The 20156-nt window shown below is 36.8% G+C and overlaps 1 protein-coding gene across 1 annotated transcript in view; it reads left to right on the forward strand.

The window, feature by feature from the left end:
* Nucleotides 1–835: 835 nt before the first annotated feature.
* Nucleotides 836–20156, forward strand: part of CD2AP (CD2 associated protein) — a 76082-nt gene continuing 56761 nt past the window's right edge. The window contains exons 1-2 of the mRNA XM_070956724.1: nucleotides 836–883; nucleotides 16652–16812. Of these exons, the coding sequence (XP_070812825.1) occupies nucleotides 880–883; nucleotides 16652–16812 (165 nt within the window). The 5' untranslated portion in view covers nucleotides 836–879. The remainder of the gene's footprint in view (nucleotides 884–16651; nucleotides 16813–20156) is intronic.

Raw genomic sequence — 20156 nt, forward strand, 5'->3', positions numbered from 1 at the left:
CCTTTTAACAGGAGAGGCCCCCGACTGTCTCTAGAATCTTTACCCTGCAAATAATGTTACATCCCTCAGCCCTCATCCTCCCATGCAGGTGGGACTGTCTCATAAAACCGGTATGTGAGCTCTATGCTCTTTCCCATGCTGATGTTTCACTGGAGGATGTCTGTAGCAGCCTCTCAAAATAGCAGCCTTTTGCCAGACAGGGCCTCTTGCCAGACAGCAGCCTTTTGCCAGACGGGGCTACTCTTTCCAAAGTTATGTTGAAGTTAATGTGCTGAAAGGCTGGGTACAAAATTAGGATCAGCGGCCAATGGCCCCTGCACGTGCACTTCCTCGTGTTGCTTTCCATTTAACACCGAACGGGACTCCCGTGGAAAGGCCGGGACACACCAAGCGCGCCAAGAACGGCTTCCTGTCCCTCCTCGCGGAGGCGGCACGGGTTCACGAGCGGGAGGAGCAGCCGCCACCGCCCGCACCTGGCAACCGCAGGCAGCTGGCAGTGCTGCCCGGCGCTACGGGAGGGACGGGGAGCGGGCCCGCCGAGGTCTCGCGGGATTTGTCGCCCCCAGGCCGGCCCCCATTCCGGTGTCTGGCGGGCGGGACGCAAGGAAGAGGAAGCACGAGCAGACCAGGACCAGACCGCCAGCGAGCGCTGCGGACGGCGCAGATTTGGCGGGCTGCTGTTACTGCTGCTGCTGCTGCCGCCGCTGCCACTACCACGGAGCGAGCCCGACTCCTCCTGCCCGAGTCGCGCCGTGCGAATGCTGATGGGGAGCTGCCGAGTCCGGCCTGAGCTTGGCGGCTGCTAGAGCGTGAGGCCCGGGAGGCTGAGGAGGGAGCGGCGGCGGCGGCGGGGTTGCAGCCCAGCCGGGCTCGCACAGCATGGGTAAGGCGGGAGAGGAGGGAGCCTTCGCTCCATTGCTCCGATGGAATGACCTTTCCTTCCTGGCCTTTGGGGCGGGGGTCGCCCCAGAAGTCCGCCTTGTTTCCTCCTGGGAGCGGAGAACAACGCCCCGCAAGACGGTCCGTCCCTCCGCTCCTCCACCTCCGTGGCGTGGCGGTGGGGGAGGACGACCACAGGAACCCCTCCCGGCGCTCTGTAAAATGTTAGGCTGGTCTCCCTCCCTTCCTTGAGCATTCTTGGCTGGTTTCGCCCTCTTCCCCCAAGCCAGACCCAAATAGGATGGGGAAAGTGGCTTTTTTTGCGGTTCACCCCTCCTCCAGCATCAAAGGTTTCAATTAGTCCCTGGGCGCTAACGCTGGCGGAGTCGCATATTTTCTCATCCTGGAAGACTCCAGAGTATCCAATTAGTCATAATTACGCGAACAGGTAGGATACGGGACAGGAAGTTTGAATGGGCTTCCTCTCAAATTAAGGCTAGAAAACTGTAGTTGACTTCCTGGTTCTTCTAAACTTTTTCCTATATTTAGAAAATATGTCCTACTGACAGCTTTTGATTTTATTGACGTTGGAAAGGGATGGAAAAGCAAACACTCATTTATTCAGGTGAGCGTGCTTTAATATTATGGCCTGGTTTTGTTTCAGGTGGAAGCATGTTTGGACTAGTGAAAAGCTGTTGCTGTTTTGCAAGGCACTGTGGTTGAGAGTCTCTAGATTTTTGTTGGATTACAGTTCAGACATTGTGTACATTTGCCTTACTTCTGTGCTACGCAGATCAGTGTTATGATAAGTTGTACTCCTGAGTATATTAAAAGAGTGATATGCTTTTATGTATTGGGTTTTTTTGTATCGGTTTCTTTAAAATAAAGTGAAAGAAGATTGCTCATTTTTTTCCTGCAAGTCATATACAGCCTGAAAATATGTGTGCTTCTCTAAAAATACTGTATAATCTAATTTATCCAGTGTGACTATTCCTGAGTATATGGTGTTTTGATTGTGGAAATCATTGCCAGAAATATAGCACCTCCCGTCTCCATGTTGAGGAATATACACTGTGTAAGTTGCTAAGTAATGAATGCATTTCAATGTTAATAAAAACAAAAAGTATACACAATTGAAACAAGAATATTAGATCTCTGGGAAGATCTGCAATGGACCAGATGGATTTGTAACTTTATTTTTATTTGTGGGAAATAAAATTCTATGTAGATATTTTTTCTGATGAAGAATGAAATATACAATACATTTACAGGAGAATCTGGATATATTTTGAAAACAAAGTACCGGTACTTGATTTATTGCTACGTAACAAAAACCAACTGTTATAATTGGAGGAAGTGGTAGTGGCTGCTAAAACCTAAATCCTGTTTTGGTTATTAATTAGCAATTGCTTTAGGGCTACTTTTAAAGTTGTTTTCTCTGGAAAAATTATGTAATGTTGCTTGATTTATTCCCAGTTAGGAATGACATGTGGTTGCCTATGGACTTTACTTTAAATGTGATTGTTTATAAATTGGTATTGGTGAAGCAAAACCTACATTTTTTATGATAAATTCTATAGATATTTTTTAATGCAACAGTAGTAGCATTAAATGTGTAAATGCTTGTAGTTACATGCTGTTTCTTGAAGGTTTTTTTTTTGCATGCAAATATACTCTTCCCTGTTTAATAATGCACACATATATTTTAGCTAGTTTCTCATATATTCTGTGTATTTCTTGACGATCTATTGTATGTATTGTTTGCAAAGACAGAAGTTCCAATCCAAAAGTATTCATATTTAGGGCTGCCTAGTGTTACAATCCATATATGGCTAAGATACTTGGTTCAGACAAGCCAAATCCTCCATTGTGATCATTCTTGTATAATATCCTGTATAATTAGATGGAGTTGAATATATAAAGTGTGCTTCCGTACACGGAAAGGAAAACATTCTGTAAATATATACTGATGTGGAAGTGCTTTCAAAATGCACTTAAGCTTGTTTGTCTGGTCTCAAAATTAACTTATCCTGCCTTATTTGAAATTGAGTAACATCTGGCTCTTACACTTTCTTCAGTATCTTAAATATGATCATTATTTTGATAGAACACATAACTTGAAAGCCCTCCTGCTATGCTTCATGTAGTAGCATGAATTGATAAATTTGATAAGAAAGATATCAGTACACTTAAAACATAAAAGTTGAGGGAACAACAAGGTAAATCCTTTACCCTCCATGGCAAAGACTAGGATAGATGGTTTGGGATAGTGGTGACCTATTTTTCGTTCAAGTATTAAGTATATACATGTTTTACAATTATTGATTTTAAGGAAGGAAGATGTGTTCACCACTGTAAGGTTGCTCTATGTCACGGATCTTATCCAAAGCCACTCCTAGAAAACTAACCCTAGTAGAATACATGTCTACTATTTTTATGAATTTTAACTGGAACCTTTCAGATGGCCATTCAACTCACTCTCTTCCAATGCTAGAACCTCCTTAATGTTCATCAAGTAATGATAAATTCCATTCTACTGAATTCAACCCACTACTTAAGCCTGTCTAAATCTTTCTCTCTTCTCCCAGTTTTGTGTTTAAGAGCATATTAATTTTTTTTAGAGTTTTTAGTATGTTGGGCTTTTTAATGTACTGATACTAATTCAAACCTCTAAATCTATGCTAAGTAATGCTGATTTATATTTTTTATAAATCATTGAAATTCGATAAATGGGTTTCTGTGGGAAACTTTTAGTTACAAAGGAAATTGGTCCCCCAATTTTCCAAATGGTTTTTGCCCACAAAGCAGAAGGATGGAAGTCCTAAAACATTTTCTTCCAGAAGCTTTTGGGCCTTTCACACTCTAGCTGCTACCACAATGAAAGGGTTGACTAGTGATTTTCTGAAGAAAAAGTTCCTCTCCTTTATTTACCTGGATGTCCTCCAGATTCCTGGAAATTCCGAACTTTAATTAGAGGTCATGGGGAACAGTAGTAGTCCTATGTTTTTCATATTTTAAAGGGATCAAACCTTGTTTTATTTCCGTCAGAAGATGGACTAGAGAATTTTACTATTGTAAATGACCCAATAATATCTCCTATGTGGGGATGTGGATTGGCAAACTTGTCATGAGAGTCTGGCTAGCAGATTACATTACCAGTGCTAATAACTATCTTATTTATTAACATGTATACCAAAGTTCAGTCATATATGTATATATTAAATATAAGATACAGTGATAATGAAATAGAAGTTTAGAACATAAGGAGACAAAACACTGGATTTGCAAAATAGGTTAACTTCCTCTGACAATGTCAAAAGGGGTTCCTGAAGAAAGGTATCCAGGAGAATGTTCAAGAACTGTGGTATTACCAGTGTTTAGACTTGCTATCTTCACAAAGAATGTCAGAATGGGTTTCTGATCTCAAAAATATAGACAAGTGCATATAGGCATCGGCTTAATAGGACATTATAGACCAGTGGGTCTCAGCCTTCCTAATGCCGCGACCCTTTAATACAGTTCCTCATGTTGTGGTGACCCCCAACCATAAAATTATTCCATTGACCATTGAAAATATGTGTTTTCAGATGGTCTTAGGCGACCCCTGTGAAAGGGTCGTTCGACCCCCAAAGGGGTCCCGACCCACAGGTTGAGAACCACTGTTATAGACAGTCCCAATTCAGTGTAGGCCACAAACAGGCTAACTGCAGTTCCTGAACTATCTTTACAATTAGTTTCATGTACAGTATCATTAGCTTTAGACAATTCTAGTGCTCAAATATGAATAATCAGGAGTTCTGGGAAATTTTTTAATCTAGCAAGTTCTGCAACCATGTTTATACAATGTTGTAAAGTTCTGGTGATAGAAAATTGTTTACATTGGATAACATCAGTCACCCATTTAATATTCATTGGCAATAAAACTTGAAACTTAACATTATTATATCCAAATACAGCATAGAACAATGCATTTTTTTAAAAAAAAACTTCACATAGTAAGAAGGGGGAAGTGTACAAAACCAATCACAATTATAGCCAAAATTCCCATAATAGATACTAAAAACCAGAGTAATAAAAATATGTACTAGTGGGGATATAAAATCCATATTGCTACTGTGCAGTTATTTTCCTTCTCCATCTGGGTAATATTTGATGTTTGGCCTAAATGGGATCCAGTTTCCACTGCTTGGATCAAGAGGGTGAACAATATTGCAGCTCAGAAACAGCAAAAGGATCAGAAGTAGAGTAAGAACTTCAGTATTTGGCCAATAATCATGTCAGGATTTTTCCTATAGTCTAGGCTTGTAATCTTGTCATACACTTCCCTGCCGTCTTATAGTTCAGAGGAAAGTTTTAAAAACTTTTTTTAACATTTCTTCCCTATATACATTCATTTCCTGCTTTTCCTGTTTCTGTGCACGCTTTTATCTACTATTCTCCCATGTTTCTTTATCAGGGTAGAGCTCCCTTTTTAAGGGAGTTAAAGCATTCAGTGATGTGGTGTCTTCATCAGGAAATACAAAATAGAATAATATAAATTAGTAATAGTGAAAATAAGAATAGAATAGTGAGATGCCAGAATTTTAGAACCTTATTTTAAATATTTCCATTCAAAGTTTGAAGACTTTAATGTTTTTCAGAACATAAATAGCATTACAAAAGTAGTATCAGAAACTACCCTTGATATTCATTTATTTTCTGAAGTGTCTAGAGAATTGATACAAAACAACAAGATTTTTGGGCAGGTTGGTAATTGCCTTTGCAGTAATATTAACTGGTTTCCAAGAAATACATTAGCATATACTTAATAACTCTATTTTGTGGGGAGAAAATTAGTATAAAAATGAATGGGTTCTTTGATTTCAGTTGGAAAACAAAAGAAAGAGGAAAGTGTGAGTTGGATTTGGCCATATTTAGTATTAAATCAGGCTTATCCGGGAGATATCCAAATGGAAAATGATTGACTTGAAACCAGAACCTTCCTTAGCTTTATTAGAAAATCAGGAAAAAAGAGCACTATTTCTGTTCCTATTCTTCTCAGATGCGTAGATTTGGTTATATAGAGGAATAAAAATTCCATAAATTGGATGTAAATAAAGTTCTGGACAATATGCTTCTGGAAATATTAATATGGGCTGTGTTGGTCTTAGTCCTTGATACTTTCAAACAAATCATAGAACATTAGGTTTAAATTGTCCAGGAATTACTACCACAATTATTCCTGTCTCTTTATATGATGTAGTGCAAAATAGATGGCATTTTTGTTTAGGAGTGGATGAGGATTTAACTTTAGGACAACTGTTAGATGATAATGATACCATTTTCTGTGTTAATGAAAAAATATCTTTTGTTGCAACCCAATGATAATACTCTACTGTATTTTAACATTGTATTGTAATATTTCAGTTTTGACCAGTGACGTTTTCAACTTTAGAAACATCTAATTTATTAGAAGTGATCACTGCTTGATATAAAAAAGAGCAGATTTTATATTTGTTGTTTTTATTTATTGTTGTACGTTGCCCAAAATGGTTTTTTGACTGACTGACCAAGAGACAGACAGACAATGTACATTAATTTGATAAGCAAATTTTAAAGAATGGAATAGGGAACAGGAAATGCCATTTATTTTACATAGTAGGAAACTGTCTTAATAGCTTAACAAAAATTTCAGCAGATCTTAGGGCCATTATATTTATATAAAAGAGGAATGAGTAAATCATGTCTTTGGATATGTAATGAAAATAATTCTTTATTAAAACATACGTTTTTGCTTTGTTCTAAGGATATACATATATGCACAATAATATATTTTCATTTCATTTCATTTTCATTTTATTTGATTTATATACCGCCCTACTCCCGAAGGACTCAGGGTAGTGAACAGCCACAAGATAAAACACATAAATACAAAATTTAAAAGCAAAGTAAAACCGAATTAAACAATTTGGCCCAAGACAGATTTAAAACACCCCAATAATTTATTGACAAGGTTAAATACGTACATGTCCAGACTTTTTTTAAACTATGTACGGTACTTGTTACATGGAAATTAATGACTGGACAATAGAAATGGATGCTATGTTCTCTTCTTATTGTTAAGAAACTAGTTCTTCAAAATAGAAAATGTATGGCTTCAGTTACTGAATAAATTCGGTAGAATATAACATGTTACTTGCCATTTATGTTACTGCAAGGGTCAGCAATATAAAATCCTGGATAGTGTCCGTAGCATTCCAACATTAAATATATGAACATTAACTTTTTAATGGTAGAAATCTCAGATGTCTGTAGTTTCATATATAAGGATGAAGAAATCACAATATTTTCATACTCTTGCATAAGATCTCATGCTATTTCAGACGTTTTATTATCTATTTGGATACCTAAGAGGAGTGATCTATTATATGATGCACTGAAATCCTGCTAGATTCTGTGGTATTTGAAGCATTGCCTGTACATTTTCAAGCTCAACTTTGCCTCCCTAAGAAGTAGAACATTACAGTTGCCACATAAATTTTATACCCAAACAGAACAAATCATATACAGTCTTGTCTGCAGTCAACTGATTGACCATTGTTTCAGACTATATATCTCCTTTTTTCAATATACTGCTAGATGTTATATATTACTAAATGTAGTCATCTTAAAAATGAAAAGTTTGAACTGATTGTTTTTTTTTTTAATTACTAGTTTACTCCAGGAAAATTAAGTACAGTTTTGTGCACTGGATGTACACAAAAACAAAAGTCATTTCCTTGTTCTCCTAGTATTGATAATTGAATCCATGTCTCAATTCTTTTTCTGGAGAAATCTGACATGCTATATTGTAGGTAAGGTGTTGAAAAATTGGTGATAATTTTGTTTATAATGAATGCTGCTGTCATTCTAAGCAGGACCAGCCTCCCTGGCCCAACATAGCCAAATTGTGTTGTTGTCTGTCTGGGTGCTATAAATGTTAATATCTTGAAGTAGCAGTGACTCTGGAATCATTTTGGGAGTAGTAGGTAAGCACATTCCAACCTGGAGCGTTACTTGGCTATCTTAGGATGTATATTTCAGGCTATTAATAATTTCAACAAGCAAATTATATACTTCACTTCATGTTGTGGAAATTTACTAGCTGATTCACAATTAAATAAACATTTCAGCCTTGGGATACACATTAGAAGTATATTATCTAGAGCAGTGGTCCCCAACCCCCGGTCCGTGGACCGGTGCCGGGCCATGGAGTACCTGGCACCGGGCTGCGCAGCGGCCGGGGGACATGAACGCTGCAGCGCAAAGGCTCCTGGGCCGTGCGCAAAAGCTCCTGGGCCGTGCGCAAAAGCTCCTGGGCCGTGCGCAAAAGCTCCTGGGCCGTGCGCAAAGGCTCCAGGGAAGAGAGCCCCGCGCAGGTACGCACGTGTGGCCCAAAGCCCCCACCCCTGCGCGCGCTCAGCGGGCCACGGTAAAATTATCAAAGGCTGATTGGTCCGCGGCGATAAAAAGGTTGGGGACCACTGATCTAGAGGGCAGTTCACACAGGGAACAGTGGAAATTGCTTCTGTGTAAATACAAATAGTATACATTGCAGTATTAACAGTAATTTTGGAACAGGGTGGAGTGGAGCTTGAAAAAGAGATCTACAGATTGCCAGGCACTTTGTCAAGCAAGTTTCTTGGGCAATATTATTTCATATAATCTCAAAGGTGGCATTAACTCTATGCAGTGGTGGGATTCAATTTTTTTAACAACCGGTTCTGTGGGCGTGGCTTAGTTGGGGTGTGTGGCTTGGTGGTCATGTGACTTGGTGGGCGTGGCTAGCTGGTCATGTGACCAGTGGGCGTGGCTATCTGCATAGGGACTACAGAGGGCTGAAAAAAGTCATTTCTGACTGGTTCTTGCACTTTTGACCGGTCCTCGCACTTATGACCGTCCTCACATTTATGCCCGTTGCGGCATTCTTAACAACCGTGTCACTCATTTCACAACTGCTTCTCTTCACCATGGTGACAAGATAGGGCAAAAACGTAAAATGTGAAGACAGTCGTAAGTTCGAGGACTGGTCAAAAGTGCAAGGACCAGTCAGAATTTTTTCAGCCCTCTGAGTAGTCCATATGCATAAAAGGATACAGCAATAGAGAGGGATGAAGGAAGGAAAGGGAAATTAGAGTAGGAGTGAGAGTAAGAGAGGAGGAGAAGGAGAAAGGAAGAGGAAGTAGGGAGGAGAAGAAGAAGGGGAGGAAGAAAAAGTAAGAAGGAAAGAAAAGAGAGAGGTGGTAGGTTTGAGGAGAAAGATTGCTGTACAATAAAAAAGATGAAAGGGAAGAAAGCCAACCCCAAACAAATATAAAGATTTTAAGATAAAGAATGAATTGTTAAACTTTAAAGAATAAAAGAGAACAAATATGAATAAATAACAATAATTAGAAACACACATACAAACATACAATGTATTTTCTTTGAACAGAGTATTTGACCGGTTCACAAATTTAAACTGTGTTTAGTCATTTCAATTAAATTTACAATTTCTATATTTCCTTTTTGCCATATTTATTCCTCATCTATTTTTGTAAAAAACCAATATTACCCTTCATCTTCATCTCTAATCTTAATCAAATTCAATTTTTCCCTTCTATTCTATATTATACCCCTTCCCATTGTCATCTATTTTTATATCCATCCTCACATTGGTTAATTATGTAATATTACAGTTGTTTAATATAAATTCAACATTTTAATATAAATCAATTAGTTATATAGCTACCTTTTTTGTATATTAATCAATATGAACATGAATATTCCAATTATTTCCATGCAATTTTTTACAAATCAATTAATTATATTTACCAATAATAATAAACCAAATAACTTCCCCCTTATATTCCTCCAAACCACAACTTAACCATTTCTGCTTTCAACACAATATACAATTAATAGTATCTCAATTATTACAATTCCCTAGTTAAATAGAGCTTTTTTTCTTTTGTGTTTTAAAATCTTAAACTCTCCTCTTTTCCCCTAAATTTCCCATTGTTTGCACCTACCTTTTTTGGTGAGGAAAAAGAAAAAGAAATCTCTGCCTCATTTTGCCACGTTGCAACAACAGCAAAGCCAACAGCCTGCTTTACTTTCTGTTTCATTTTTCAGCATAGCTAGGGAAAAAAAACAGCACTCTTTGCAAGCAAGCAGCAGAGCCCTGAGCAAAACAGCTGAGAGCAAATCAGCTGAGAGTCGGGAGCCGATCTAAGCAAGGGCTAATTAGCCTATGCTGAAGCTCTGTGGGCCAATAAAATTACAAAAAAACACCGAACCCTTTGTTAAATTGCTGGTTCGCCCGCCCCTCGCCCACCACTATTTATTGGCAATAAATAGTGGTGCGGAGGGGCGGGGCAAGGGGCAGGGCAAGCCAGCAATTTAACAAAGGGTTCGGCCGAACTCCCTAGAACCGGCAGAATCCCACCACTGACTCTATGACAGAAATACCTTCACACTCTTGTATTACTGCCAGTGAGAAAATAATCACTTCAATTAATATAATTGGGAGGAATTTCCATGCATCAAATTTTTATTTCTATAATTTTCTCTGTTTCAAGGATCATAGATTTTTAAATGATTATTAATGTTATCACATCTGTACTCATGCTGCTGTTTCTTACCCATGATTTCCAGACTTTGACTTAACCTAGATTGTGCCAATGGCATAATTTTATGAAAAATTCAAATTCATTGTAATGGGACTTCAGCTCTGTTGATGGCTTTTCTACTCGATAATTCAAGTGAGTTTTATTTTGACAACATTTTACAAAATAGTATAACATAGTGCATATTAATTAAGAATACTTGAATACCAATATTATTAAGATGCTTGACCGTCCTTATGCCCATAACCAGATGTTGACTACTATAGCATTAGTGTATTACCATTCAAGTTTTAGCAATAAACTTCAGTTGCTTTTTTAAAATCATGTTTCTGTCTTTTAAGTATGAAAAATCCATATTTATATAAAATTCTTGGAAGCTTCCTTTTTTCTTTTTAAACATTGCTTATTACTTGAACAGGAAACATTTATGCAGTAAATGTTTGTGGCCTTTTGTGTGGTAGAAAAATGGCAGATGCTCAAAGACAACTAAAATTAACTCTTGATTATTGACTTCCATAGGCAGGATAGTTCTAAGGCTATGATTTGGAACAGAAGTACCTGCCGATGATAACTTTTGTTTTACTGCTGTACAAAGTTTATCTATAGAATTCAGTAGTGAAGTCTCATGTATATATGATAGAGTTGTAGCTTCTTGGCCTTCTCTGTAAGCACAGTGTTGGGCTTTAAACTTGCACAGGGCAATATTTTGAAACCTTTTCTTACTGGCAAAAGTTATGTCAATAAGCCCATACCAGTGCTATGGCTTTTTTCATTTCCTAAGAAATTGTATGCAATATACCTCATAACTAAAAAAAATACAGTTTTTCTGTGCACTGATAGATTTTGAGCACAATAAAAAAGCAGTACTAGAAACACGGAGATCAGGGAGAAGATAACTTTAGAATCATTTGGAGGTGTTACAGCATAGGACTTAACACTAAAAGATATATTTTTTTATATATATAATTTTTATTAATATATTCTATACACTAATACACAAATAAAATATACAATCCTGCCACCATGGTATAATATGATTACATTGTCTATAAATATAAAATCATTCCTTTATACATACATACATATTTGCCACCATATATATATACATCATCATATATCTATTCTATCCCACCTTTTCTGGACCCAATCGTACCATACTTTCCAACTGTTATAAAATTCTGAATCTTTTTTACCATTGATCAATCTAGTTAATCTATCTGATTCCGCACACTCATTAATTTTATATATTATTTTCAAATCTATCGGTAAGTATTGATTTTTCCACTCCTGCGCATACGCTAATCTTGCTGCAGTGATAATGTGAATCAACAAGAACCATATATCTGATTTAACATTCAAAGGTTTTGCCCCCAATAGGAAAATCTCAGGTCTTAATTCCAAATTAATCTGTGTAATTTCCAAAATCCATTGCCGTATTTTTTTCCAATATTTAACCGCCTGCAAGCAGGTCCACCATTGGTGAAAATAGGTTCCATTGCTGTAACCGCACTTCCAACAGCAGGCAGATGTCCCGGGAAACATTTTAGCTAGACCGGTAGACCATTTTATATATGTTTTCTTTATATGAGGAGGCCATGGTTAATTTCATATTTTTCAACCAAATCTGTTCCCATTGCTGGAAGTCAAGGGGATATCCAAAATTTCGCCCCCATGCTATCATACAATCCTTCACTACATCCTGTCCTATCTGCAGAGACAATAAATATGCATAACATTTAGATATCCCTTTCCCTCCTTCTAATAAGATCTTATCCAATTCTTGTCTTTTACGGTAGATTCCTTCACTATGTAAATCTTTTTTATACCTGGAGTGCACTTGAGAATAAGACCACCAGTCTATCTTACATCCTTGAAGAGTTAATAATTCTCGTGACTTCGGATTACCCTGAACATCCAAGAAACCTTCATATGTCAAGGTTTTCTCCCCTTTATACAATGTCGGGTAAATCTGAGCTTCCTGCGCCGAAATCCAACATGGAACTTTTGAATATACTCTTCTTCTAACCTTTTCCCAAGTGTACCCAAGCGTCCTACGTAAATAGTGATCATCAAAGTGTCTAGGATGGCTGGATGCTCCCGGCCATAGAAAATAGTGCCAGCCAAGTTGAAGACCGGCTCCCTCAAATGTCAAAAGTCGTCTCTTTTGTAGGACCATCCATTCTTTCACCCAAATCAAGTTCGCTGCTTGGTGATAGAGCTCCCAATTTGGGAGTCCAAATCCTCCTCTATTTTTGGGTTCTTGTAACATTTTAAGTCTAATCCGCGGCCTCTTTCCCTGCCAGATAAATTTAGATATACTCCTATCCAAATTTGTAAAAAACTCTTTATTCAACCTTACCGGGGCTGTTTGGAATAGAAATAACCATTTGGGTAACACGCACATCTTAATGGTTGCCACCTTTCCCAAAATTGATAGCTGGAGATTTTTCCATCTTTCTAAGTCTCTGAGCATCTGGCTGTAAAGAGGAAGATAGTTATCCTCCTTTATGGAGGAACATCTGACGGTCAACCATATACCCAGATACTTAATTTTATTTGTTATTCTTAAGCCCATTAACTGCTCCAGCTGTTGCCTTTGCATCTGAGTCATATTTTTCACTAGGATTTTAGTTTTTTCTTCATTCATCTTTAACCCCGCTACCTTCCCATACTCTCTAATCAAGCATAATAATTTCAGGCCCGAGTCCAGTGGTTGATCCAAGATAAATACAAGATCGTCTGCATAAGCCTGAACTTTAACTTCCTCCTGCCTAATCTTCATTCCTCTTACTTCCGTGTTTCCTCTCACTTCTCTAAGCAGGGGCTCTAAAGTTAATACAAATAGATATTTTGTGATGTGATATTCAACACCAGTATCATATAAAGGAAGTAGTCATAGTGTGTCTCTCAGAACCTTTCCAACATTTAATATATGTTTTTTAAAATAATATGGCAAATTTCTTCTAGATATATTATAATGCAGTGAAAGCTATTACAATAGTACACCTTTTTCTCAGTTTTTCAATTAAAAAAAGTTTTCCAGAGCAGTTCATAAAGTTTAGAAATAAAAAGGCTTTGCCTATGAAGGAGAAGAAAAGATCAGTTTTGTACAATAACTTATACTTAACAGATCTCCATAAAGGTAGAAATGTGCACAAATTATTAAGAACCAATGCTTTTTCCCCCTTGCATGACTTCTTCAATAGGAGATAGTGAGTGGAGAGAGAGGCTTGATTTTTCAAGTACTTGTTAATACAATGGGAAGGATTTTAGTAGGGATTAGCAAGCTTTTCAAACAGGTGCCTTTGATAATTTTGAATGGGAGAAATAACCCAAAACACTTTGTCTGAAATACTATTTTTTTAAAAATATTATTTTAGACAAAGAACTAGTTTGCCTGAAGTCGTACAAGAATTCATACAACAGAAACATTGCAAAATTTTGGCATTTAAAAATCTATTTTCAAAAATTAGGTCAATGAGTACTAGTGCCATCTAGTGATATTTCTGGTGAATGTTTATGGCTTACAAAACATTTTAATAGAATTTGTAAATCTAGCTAGTATTGGTTTCTTGATAAACTTGAAACAATTGAAATATAGTGGTTGTTAGGGATGCCCAACTCAAAAGAGAACATTTGAACTTTTTCCATTGACAAAAGAATTTTGGAAAGAAAGTTGGTAGAAAATATACAATTAAATTATTATTCAAAATGGTGTCCTCTGTTGTACAAGAAAAATATTTTTTTCCTATTCCCATGTTTATCTTAATTTAACAAGAAACCGCTTTCTCTGGATATTTGCAGAATAATGCTATTGCACTGCTGGGAACTTAATTATCAAGAAAACAAACTTCAGAGATGCATTCCTAAATATGTAAAAGAATCTCAGCTTCCAACTTAGCCCAAAGAGTTTAGGCCTATGACATAAGTTATTAAAGGGAATTGCCACACAATTTAGTTTGGCATATTCACAATGAAAAAAACTGATTTTTATGAAAGATTCAGTTGGTGAAAATAACAAGTTTAACTAGGTCTCCTCCAATACTATAATCAGGGATCTACAAGTTATAATTCAATTTGATAGTGAAGTGATTATTTTTGCTAGTGAGATAGTTGGAATCCCACCATGATTATGCTATAGTATTATATGTATTTATCAATTTGAAAACTCTATAATTAAATTATTATGATAAATCAGGACTTTAAATATTTTCCTTTTATTTTCAGTCAATTTCACTATACAGGTAGTCCTCAACTTATCACCATAAGTGAGCCCAAAATTTATGTTGCCAAGTGAGACATTTGTTAAGTGAGTTTTTTGCCCCATTTTACGACCTTTCTTGCCAGAATTGTTAGTAACATGGTTGTTAAGTGAATCTGGCTTCCCCATTGACTTTACTTGTCTGATCACATGACCTACTGCAACTGGCATAAACATGAGTCAGGTAACAAGCATCTGAACTTCGGCCATAGGGATGCTACAACAGTCGTAAGTGTGAAAAATGGTCATGAATCACTTTTTCAAGTGCTGCTGTAACTTTGAACTGTCATTAAATGAACTGTTGTAAGTGGAGAACTACCTGTACCATATACAGCTGGTTTTGGACTTACTAATCACAGTTGTGACCAGCAATTCCTCTAGGCCAGGGGTGGGCAACTGTGGCCCTTTTACAACCTGTGGACTTCAACTCCCAGAATTCCTGAGACAGCTTGGCTGTCTCAGGAATTCTGTTTAACAGCTGACAGCTTAACCAAGCTGTCTCAGGAATTCTGGGAGTTGAAGTCCACAGGTTGTAAAAGGGCCACAGTTGCCCACCCCTGCTCTAGGCAATGCAGCCATAGAATAAAAATCACCTGAGCACACCTGACATGTTCCATCAGTCCCAGCTGCAAATTGCCCATTGTTTAAGGATTAAACGATGTGACTAAAACTTCCTGTCAACTTCCCTACTGACAATGCTAGTTGGAAGCGGGCTCTTAAAGTTACAGTAGCCACTCACTTGATATTTATAATTGTAAATGCATATTGGTTGCTCAGTGATTAAATTGCAGTGATGACCACAAGGATGCTTGCAATAACTGCAACTTTGAGGACAGGTTTAAAGTCAGTGCCATCATAACTTAAAACAGTTGCTATCTATATTCTAACCATTCATTTCTTACTGTTAATTATTTCTGATTTTGATTCTTCTTATAGTGCAATGCTATGCATACATACCAAGGAGGAAATTTCACTCAGTTCAGTGATTAATTTCAATCTAGGAGGAAGATTAAATTTGGTCAGCTATTTGAAATAGGAATTTTAAGTTTTAAATTGAGATGTAGATACTGTTTTAGAGGAATTTTGCTGATGTGTATCTGTGAGTCCTTGTTGGCTCATGGCAACTGCTTGGAGAAGTCCCTGCAGTTTTCTTGGCAAGATTTTTGAAGTAGTTTGCCATTGCCTCTTTCCTAGGGATGAGAGAAAGAGATTGACTGGGCCTGATGTCACTTTGATGGTTTTGTGCCTAAGATGAGACCTAAACTGATGGTGCTTTTACAACAAAGGTGCTTTTTTTCATAGACTCCATAGACACTTAACCACAACACCAAATTGGCTCTCTTTAAACTGTTATTATTCATCTTTTTTTGATTTGGGGATGTTTTTTCTCTTCAATCTTCATAGTGTTTCTTGTGCTTCCCCTTGTTCTCTTTCACATAAATTAAAAGTACCAAATCTGTTCCTCATGTTGACCTTATAATCTGACTATATACCCCCTCTAAGTCATAGCTTGATTGCAGTAGCATAAATTAAAGAACCCCTTCTTGAAATGTTAGGGTAGCCAAGTTCTTTGGGAAGTTTGCAGCTGTCCCCAGGTTGTTCTATGTGTACACATAGCCACTTCATTTTATGGATGATCTTTGTATACCTGGTACCTGTAAATGCACATGCAGTTTCACTTGACTCCCAAAGATAAGATTGTTTTAACTTCAAGGAGTGTTTTGCTGTGCTAATATACTTTGCAAAGCAACCTTATTGAATGCTTTGTATAGCTCTTCTGAAAGCCCTGTGTTCATTTTCACTTTATATTTTTTTAAATGTAATTTTTAAAAACATTTTTATAGGTTTTATTCAACTAAACTGACTTTTTCTTTTCTTATCACAGTTGAATATGTTGTGGAATATAATTATGATGCTGTACATGATGATGAGCTAACCATTCGAGTTGGTGAAATCATAAGGAATGTAAAAAAGCTTGAAGAGGAAGGATGGCTAGAAGGAGAACTAAATGGGAAAAGGGGCATGTTCCCTGATAACTTTGTTAAGGTAAGCATTCATTATTCATTAAAGTTGTTGGTTAACTTTATTTATTATATCTATATTAAGAGCCATGGTGGTGCAATGGTTAGAATGCAGTTCTGCAGGCTACTTCTGCTTACTGCCTGCTGCCCGCAGTTCGGCAGTTCAATTCTGAGGGATACAAGTTTGACTCAGCCTTCCATCCTTCTGAGGTCAGTAAAATGAGGACCCAGATTGTTGGGGGCAATATGCTGACTCTATAAACTGCTTAGAGAGGGCTGTAAAGCACTGTGAAGCGGTATATAAATCTAAGTGCTATTACTATACTGGTGAAAATTTAGTTTAGAGATCAGAAATAATCAGAAAAGGGTGTTTGAAGAGTGGTGTAACATAGCATATTTACATAAGATATTTCAGTGTGCTTTTTTTATCCTGCCTTTATTATTTTTATAAATAACTCAAGACTGAATATATCTAATAGTCCCTTCTCCTCTTACTTTCCATGGAGCAACAACCTCGTGAGGTGGGTTGGGCTGAGAAGTGAGTAGCTGACCCAAAGTCACTTAGCCGGCTTTCATGCCTAAGGCAGGGCTGATGGCATTTCCTTTCGTTAATATTTCTGTAGTGAGTAATCACTACATCCTTTTTATATGTAGATGCTAGTTGTGCTTTGAACTGCTAGTAAAATAGTAGGTATTCAATTCGTGCTAATTTGGTCATGATAAAAATAATATACTTGCCTTCAGTGGCCTTACATGTCTAGTCATGACCATCCTATCCGAAATACTTAATAGAGTGCAGGAAATTGTGACATCAATATGTCCTGATAGGTAATAAAGAAAAGTAATATGTTTTACTAGTGGATACTATTTCACTAATAGGCAAAAATAGTTTTTAAAATTGATTTTCTGGAGCAAAACTAGAAACATACCTAGATAGTTCCTAATGTTATTTATTTATCTTTTCGTAAACATTCAAAAGTCCAGTGCTTCCATAATTTTAAGTCAGGAAACATGACTTATGATTCAGGCTTCTTTGCACATATATCATTCAAAATATGAACACATTCATCCTGTTCACATAAATATTGAAAATATTGAAATAGGAGCAACTAGGAGCAAACTACTGTATAATAATGTAATTATTCATTACATTATCTAAAAGTAATGTAATGAATAATTTAAAAACAGGTGATATCACAGCAAGAAAACTCATGTGCAAAATAATGATCATTTACAGCTGAGGAGGACTCAATTCTCAGTCATGCTTAAAAAACTTCTGAAGGAAGCCGTGTTGTAATGGCCTTTCTAATTGCCAATAGTTTTGGCATTGACTTGATCCAGGAAAAATCCTGTTCCCTAGCAGAGAAGTGGCAGCAGAAAAGAACCTTGTTTTCCAGAGTGGGGACCAAACCTGAACCCTCAGTTCTTAGTCTTATTAGATGGGCAGATACCACTGAGATCAGGTCATCCCAAAACTTTAAAAGTGACAAAACAATACATTGAATGTACCCCGAAACCAACCAGTAATAGTGCAACTCTTAGAGTTAGAGGTGTTAATTCACATAGAATAAATTCTTTGTATTACAAATGTTTCACAAGCAAAATTATGCTTCTTACCTGTATAGTCCAGAATTTATCAATCTTACCTAGCCAAAGAATCCCTCCCTGTCTTCCAAATTCCAACGATTTTGTGTATCATGACAGTAAGAACCATAAAATAAAAATTCATTTAAAATATAATATTCTGCTTTTATTACTGGTTCTAAAATATAATTAATTACTATTAATTACTAAATTAATAGTAATTATGTCTTTTAAAGAATCCTCAAGACTATTCTAATCTGGATTAATTAGATGTGGGAATCTTGAGGGTATCAAGAACAAATTATTATAAATAATAATTTATTAAATGTATATGGCATCCAACTCCCAAGGACTCTGGGTAGTTAGCACCAATATAAAACAGGTGAATAATTCAGTATTCTAGCATTTTCCCCATGAAATACTCCATTGTTAGATCAAATGATATTCACGGCCAGGACACGCACTATATTAGGATTTGACAGATGCTTTGGACAAAGCATGACCCGAGTCACCATTTTGTACCTAATACATCCTTGATGAAATCAAGTAATTTAACCAAAATAGAGCGTTGCAACCCCTTCCAAATTTCTATCTGAAGAAATTTGAAGTTAGCCTGCATTTGTGAATCTGGATTTATGTTATTGCAGTGCAACCTCTATTAATTGAGAAGGCAGATCCTCAGAGCTGCACAGAAACCCTTTTTAGTCCTTTTCCATCCTTGAGGCAATAGAATGCATTTGTAGCACATGGCAAAACTGTGTCCAGAGCACTTGATCATGCTGTATAGGAAGGTGCCCTTAGCATCCTCTGCAGGCCCCAACCTTGCCTGTGTTTGCACACAATGGAAGCCATGATTTAGCAACGGCAGTGGCTGGGTCACACAGCACTGATTGGAAGGACGGCAAATATAACTCCTTTTTTATATAATACGGGTTAAATATCAGCACCAAAGAAGACTAGGCAAGCATTTTGGTTGAATTAACTTTTTTAAAAAAAAAAATATAATTCTTTAATAATCCTTTTATACTCACAGATCCTAAATTCATAGACATAAAAAGCAAAAAATACAAAGCGTATCTCTAGGCTTTACAGGAAAAGAGATGGCAAAAGATCTGAGAAGTGTAAATAGCAGGTTCCTCACTGACGATGGACGTTATTAATTTTGTAAAAAAATATTTTTGGAAAAGGGTAATGGCCAGTACCATAAAGCTGCAGACAGATATTCTCTTAGATGAACTGTACCACTGAGTACAAAGGGATAATAACTTTTGTGTGGAGTGGAGGATTGTTGATCTTCCTTCACAGCTATAAGTAGGTATTGCTACAAGCGTAGGCAAACCAGGAAATGTTTGCTTAGTTAATATTTGAACTTTGGCCACTGCAACAACTAGGTAAAAAATTCTGCAACATATACACCTGGGTGTGTTGAAGCAAATATGTCTTTAGAGCCAGTAAGTTCTTTTTAAAAAATTTCTTGCTAGAAGTTCCTAAACCTAATTAAATCATGATGTTTTTATTTTTTAAATGAGTTAGGGGATTATGTAATGTCATGGCATTGCCTAAAGGACTGTTTGCAAATAATATATTTTTTCAGGCTCAGACAGCTGTTTATTTTTCATAAACTTTATTTATTTGGATTTAGATAATGTTTTAGTTGGGATATGGATTTAGATATTGCTTTCATTTTATGGGCTTTAATGAATTTAGCAAGGTAAAGTTAAGCTGCAGAATTTACTTATTGATTTCATTGTGCATTTGTTTTTTAGCCTTGCTGAAAGGAAAAAA

The sequence above is a fragment of the Pituophis catenifer genome, unplaced genomic scaffold (assembly GCF_029215685.1).
Source record: "Pituophis catenifer annectens isolate HBS135680 unplaced genomic scaffold, rPitCat1.0.hap2 SCAF_1, whole genome shotgun sequence".
NCBI lineage: Eukaryota > Metazoa > Chordata > Lepidosauria > Squamata > Colubridae > Pituophis > Pituophis catenifer.